Source organism: Bidens hawaiensis, unplaced genomic scaffold, assembly GCF_021521415.1.
Source record: "Bidens hawaiensis isolate Kalapana, Puna unplaced genomic scaffold, B.hawaiensis_p1.1 tig00005359_1, whole genome shotgun sequence".
NCBI lineage: Eukaryota > Viridiplantae > Streptophyta > Magnoliopsida > Asterales > Asteraceae > Bidens > Bidens hawaiensis.
In genome coordinates, this window is record NW_027491341.1 from 316735 (window position 1) to 322331 (window position 5597).

The window sequence follows — 5597 nt, forward strand, 5'->3', positions numbered from 1 at the left end:
TGGGCTTCTGTTTTCCCTCATTACTTTGATGGCCCAATGCAGCTTAGTTGTTGTAGACCAGTAATTGGCCCATTATGTGGCTGCAAGTTTTTGGCGGTGTAAATTAAATTTACACGCTTCTCCACACATCTATCATATCATCTACCCTTTCACATCCCATCGCCATTATTCACTTTCACCCACCTCTTCCCTCTTTTCTTTTTTCTCTCCAACTCCGGCGACCATCCAGCTACCACCCGTTCGTTACATCGCCTTTTTCATGCCAGGTTAGTGCTGATCTCTTTCTATTCTCTTTTTACCCTGAGTCGCGAAGTGTTGTCCTCCATCACCTCTAACCTATCTCAGAAGAAGATGCTTACCTTGTGCTCTAAGTACCACATTCCGTTGTCTTTATCCCCCATATTACCTAAACCTGGTGAAACTGCCGTCACTCACCCTAACCTCATGACTATTTACACTAAATCCCTAGAGTTTTCCATATCCGATATTCCCTGGCCGATTTCTAAACGGCCTTGTTGACACACCATCGTCTAGGGTTTTTTAGGTTCATCCGTTAGGCTTTCTTTGTTTTAATCATTTTGAGATGGCTTGCCGTGCCCTGGGAGGCTTTGCGATGATGACACTGTTCTGGCGATTTTATCGTTTGAAATCTGATGGTGATTGGTTCACCTTCGAGCGTCGTTTTGTGGAGAAATCTCCGTCATGCTATTCAAAAATTCCCACAGGGTTCTATCCTCGAGAGTGGAAAGACAGATTTTTCTTTGTGTCCCCGGACTTTGCTCCTGGTCTTAACCGTCGCCGCCTATTATCTTCTACCATAAATGATATCGCGCTGTGTCCACCCACGAGCCAAGATGACTTGTATAAGCTGCTGGTTTATAATAAAACGGAAGCCATGACTTACCCCGAACCCTTGTTATATATATCTTGGTTGAGTCAAATATGGCCTGATCCGTCGATTCGCTCGGCCATGTTCGAGGGTGGACGAGGTCGTTTATTGCACGTCTCTTTTAATAATTTCCGTTTGTATTTTTTGATATTGATTCTTCTGTGTGTTATGTTTTGCAGAACTAAGTTTGATGGAGATCCACAAGAAGGGCTCTCTAAAAGATGTTGAATATGTGACGCTTCCCGTGTCCCCTGCTACCAGCTCGGAAGCGAGTCCCCCAGTTAGTTCAGCTTCTTTGGACCCATCTATTTCCGTGGCTGAGGTTCAAACTCATGTTGAAGATACTCCGAAACACAAGAATCCTCTTGTTGACATATTTAATGATTCAATGAAGGGAAGGCTGTGCAGCTCCAAACGTCCCTATTTGGGCAAATCTTCAACCTCCTCGCATGCTCCAGCACCCTCTCATGAAGTTGTGGATTTGGATTCGGACTTTTCTTTCCCGGTGGTTACTCCATCTGTGGTAAACCAATGAGCTAGCTCTTCCAAAGAGGCAGAGGCAGAGGCAGATCCCAAAGGAAAATCACCTCAAGTGAGAGGACCAGTGAGGGGTGATTCGCCTGATCCTGATTTGGATGGGTCCTCATCTCAAGACATTTTTAATTCCTAAATGGAAGTTAGTTGTGGGATTTTGTGTCAATACTCCCCAGCAGGCCCATGAGTTCCTGACCGAGGTTGTTCCTCCGGCAAACTATGATCACATCCAGTCTCTGTCAATTGACTCCTTTATGGGTGAGTTTGGGACCTAGTTATATCATGCCATGGATTTTGGGAGTGGCTACACGCCAAGCGGTGATAGATGCAGATCATATCCTCTTTCAAAATGCAGATGAGATTTCCACATTAAAGCGTTCAGCTTTGAAGGATAAACAGAAAATCCAGGATCTGAGGCAAAAGGTTGTTCTTAGTGATGAGAGGATCCTGGAGTTGTCCAGTCTTGAGGGTGCTTTGAAGGCATCAAAAGATGAGGTTGCTTCAGCTGATGGCTTCTCATAATCATGTTGCTGGTCTTGAATCTAAGTATGCTTCATCGCAAGCTGCCCAGGCGAAACTCTCTGAGGTGAGTATCGTGTTCTCCATTACTTCTTTTGCAATTGTGAATATTGTTGTTTTTTATGTTCTTATTATGTTTCTTTTTGTCACATGTTTATAGGTATAAGCTTTGTTTGAACAAGAACGTGTAAAGTTTGAGGTTTTCAAGAGGGATGCTGAGGCTGCCCGGGTTCAACAGGATCAAGTTATTGTTGGGTTGCCGGGAGAGCTGAGTCACGCTCGAGAGGATCGGGCATGGATGGTGACAAAGGGGTTTGGCCTGGTTTATGAGAGGGCCCGTTCTTGCCGTGAAACATGTCAGCTTCATGATGTTTTAAGCCGAGCCATCTTTTCATCAGGATTTCAGCATGGGCTTAAAGCTAGGTACGACCATAGCGCACAAGGAACATCCATTCTTGAAGTTCCCACCTTCTCGGAGACTGCCGTGATCGAAGCTGAAGAAGCCTTCGTGGCTTACAATACTCATATTCCCCCAATCTTGACCCAGTTGTCTGCTGTTGCGGGTATTTCGGTGGATGAGATCAAAGCTTTGTCTTCGGTGATTGACCCTCCTTCTTCCATGCCGTAGAGCTAGGTTTTATCATTTTTTTTGCGATGATACTCTTTTGTGTGTTTTTATTTGGTGGTTTGTGTATGGACCTCTTGGAGGTCAAGACTTTTATGTGGATGTTATGCCCTTGTAGGCTATGTAATATTTTGGGACTGGTTCCCGTAATGTCTTAATCATGACAATTTTCTTTTGAATGTTCCTTGGTTTTGATTTTTTTTTATTTTGGTTAACCAGTTAGCCCATCGGCGGGGCCTTCTTTATGCCTTTTGTGACATAAAGGTAGTATTTTATCGTTGCAAATGATCCATTTGTTTGTTCTCATAGAGAGGAATGTTGTTTAGATTAGATCAAATATTATTATATGTGCACATATCTAATTTTCAAATAAAATGCATTGTCATTAAATCTCTTACATCACACATCTAGATTGCACAAAAATAAACTTTGAAGCTTAGTTACAGTGTGTCAATGCCCTCACGAAGAGGTTATTTCGAGATTTTTCATTTCTTCTGGGAGCCGCGCTATCCTTGGGATGTTGTCAAAAAGTTAATTTCGTGACTAGCGCCCTTCTCTTTTCCCCTGGGGGTTTAGGCATAATACTTCCTCAGTTGCATGGAGTTCTAAGTCCGAGGTACTTCTTCTCCTGAATGGTATGCCAATTTGTAAGATACTTTTTCTTCCCTGCCCAAATGACTTGGTAGGGTCCTTCCCATCTGGGGCCCAATTTATCTTGGTCTTCTTGCCTGCTTGCCTCGTTCTCTCTTAGTACCAAATCTCCCACTTTAAACTTTACTTCTCTGACCCTATAGTCATAGTAATTTTCCATCTTTGTTTTGTACTCGGTTTCTCTTCTTACTACCATCTCCTGTCTCTCTTCAGCCAGATTTAAATTTAGCTTGAGGTCTTGTTCATTCTCTTGTTCAGTCATTGAGGTACGGTTGGTTGGCAGGCCTATCTCGACAGGTATCATTGCCTCAGTCCCGTAAGCTATACTGAAAGGGGTTTCCCTGTGATTGACTTTGGGCATCGTCCGGTGTGCCCATAAGACATGGGGTAGTTCATCTACCCACGAATGTTTCTACCAACCTAGCCGGTTCTTGATACCTTCCACGATGCTTCGATTTTCCCTCTCCACTTGTCCGTTGGCCTGGGGATGGGCCACATACGTGAATATATGCTTGATCTTCAACTGACGACACCATTCTTTAAAGAAACCACTCGCGAACTGCTTCCCGTTGTACTCACTATGGAGTGGGGAAGACCGAAGCGACACACGATGTTTTCCCATACGAAGCTCTTTACTTCCTGTGATAGATGTGAGGGGCTTGGCTTCCACCCATTTTGTAAAGTAGTCGATAGCCACAATTAAGAACCTGGCTTTCCCGAACCCTTCGAGGAATGGGCCCACTATATCTATGCCCCATTTTTGGAAGGGCCAGGATGAGTTGACGGGTATGAGGTTGAGCTTCGGCTAGCGAGTAATCGGAGCGTAAATCTGGAAGCTATCACAACTTTGTATTTCCTTTAACGCGCTCAGAAACATCGCTGGCCAATAATATCCATCTCTCATGGCCCGAGCAGCAACCATCTTTTCTCCCATATGCATTCCACAGATACCCTCATGTATCTCTCGAATGATATACTCCACTTTCGTCAGGTCCACGCATTTAAGGGAAGGTCCCAAATACGACCTTCTGTATAGAGCCCCATGAATTATCTCATACTAGAGTGCCCTGATTCTGAGTCTCCGAGCTTCCTGTTTGTTTTTTGGTACGGCCCCTTCCCGTAAATACAGTAGGATCGGGGTCATCCAGTTTTCCTCTGGTACTTCAATGTTGGTAATAGCAACCTCCGTTATTGACGGCTGACCAAGGGTTTCCACCTTAACATCCTTTGCTAAATGATCAAAGGCGACAGAGGCGAGTTTGCTTAGAGAATCGGCTTTATTGTTGAGCCCTCGTGAGATATGCAGAACCTCAGCCTCCTTGAAGCTTTGCATTAACTCCTTAACCTTCTTTAAATACTCCGTCATTTTAAGTCTTTCACTTCGTGGTCCCCTTTTATTAGGTTAGCCACCAACAATGAATCAACATGAGCCTTGATGCGTCGAACCTTGATCTTTTGCGCCATTCTAAGTCCGACCAACATTGCTTTGTACTCAGCTTCATTGTTGGTGCTGGAGGAGTCTAATAGTATCACATACGTCAACTCGATACCCTCGGGACTGATAAGAATCAACCCCACACCATTTTCGTCTTCGTTGGAAGCTCCATCTGTATAGAGGATCCATAAAGGTTCTTCCAAACCCTCCGGTGCTTTCTTGCAGGGCTCTTCTTTGGCCTTTTCTTGACAGATGGGTACGTCATCGTCCAATGGAACGGTTTCGGTGATGAAGTCATCTAAAACCTGTCCCTTGAACGACGTCCGGGGCTTGTACTCAATGGCGTGATAGCCCAGTTCCCGATCGCCCATTTAGCTAATCTCCCTGACACTTCGGGTTTCATGAGAACTTGCTGTAAAGGCCTATCAGTCAGAACGCGTATCACATGGGCCTAGAAATGTAGTCTTAGCTTTCTGGCCGTGTAAATGAGGGACATCACTAGTTTTTCTATAGGTGAGTACCTATCCTCCGGACCTTTTAGTGTACAACTCACAAAGTATATGGGGATCTGGGTTTCCCCCCTTTCAACCATGAGAACTGAACTGATCGTACGGTCGGTCTAGGATAGGTAAAGTATCAATGTTTCCTCTGGTCGGGGGGGCTACGATGAAGGGGAGCTCGTATAGATGAGCTTTTAACTCCTTAAACGCCTTGTAAGCTTCAGAATCCCAGCTAAATTTTTTTTTCTTCGTACTCCTTCGGAGGACTTCCATGAAGTGGAGCGTTCTCTCTGCAATTCTGGGCAGAAAACGGTTGAGGGCTACTAGCTTCCCATTCAGTCGTTGGACCTCTTTGATGTTTGTGGGGGGTTTCATTTGCAGCAATACTTCCACCTTTTCGGGATTCGCTTTTATCCCTTCCTTGGTTACCAATACTCCTAGGAA

The 5597-nt window shown here is 44.6% G+C and overlaps 2 protein-coding genes across 2 annotated transcripts; both read right to left on the reverse strand.

Moving 5' to 3' along the window:
• Positions 1-4023: 4023 nt before the first annotated feature.
• Positions 4024-4584, reverse strand: LOC143629633 (uncharacterized). The gene is made up of 2 exons (XM_077098861.1): positions 4346-4584; positions 4024-4246 (listed from the first exon to the last, which is right to left on the reverse strand). The coding sequence occupies exons 1-2, from the start codon at positions 4582-4584 to the stop codon at positions 4024-4026; spliced, it is 462 nt and encodes a 153-aa protein (XP_076954976.1).
• On the reverse strand, positions 4581-5024 carry LOC143629634 (uncharacterized). Its single transcript, XM_077098862.1, has one exon. The coding sequence runs from the start codon at positions 5022-5024 to the stop codon at positions 4581-4583; it is 444 nt and encodes a 147-aa protein (XP_076954977.1).
• Between the last annotated feature and the right edge of the window lie 573 nt (positions 5025-5597).

Coding starts and splice junctions, on each gene's coding strand:
- LOC143629633 (XM_077098861.1), bottom strand. CDS start 4,584: ATGACGGAGTATTTAAAGAAGGTTAAGGAGTTAATGCAAAGCTTCAAG. Junction 4,247..4,345: donor TGGATGACCCCGATCCTACT/GTATTTACGGGA, acceptor GGCTCTATACAG/AAGGTCGTATTTGGGACCTT.
- LOC143629634 (XM_077098862.1), bottom strand. CDS start 5,024: ATGGGCGATCGGGAACTGGGCTATCACGCCATTGAGTACAAGCCCCGG.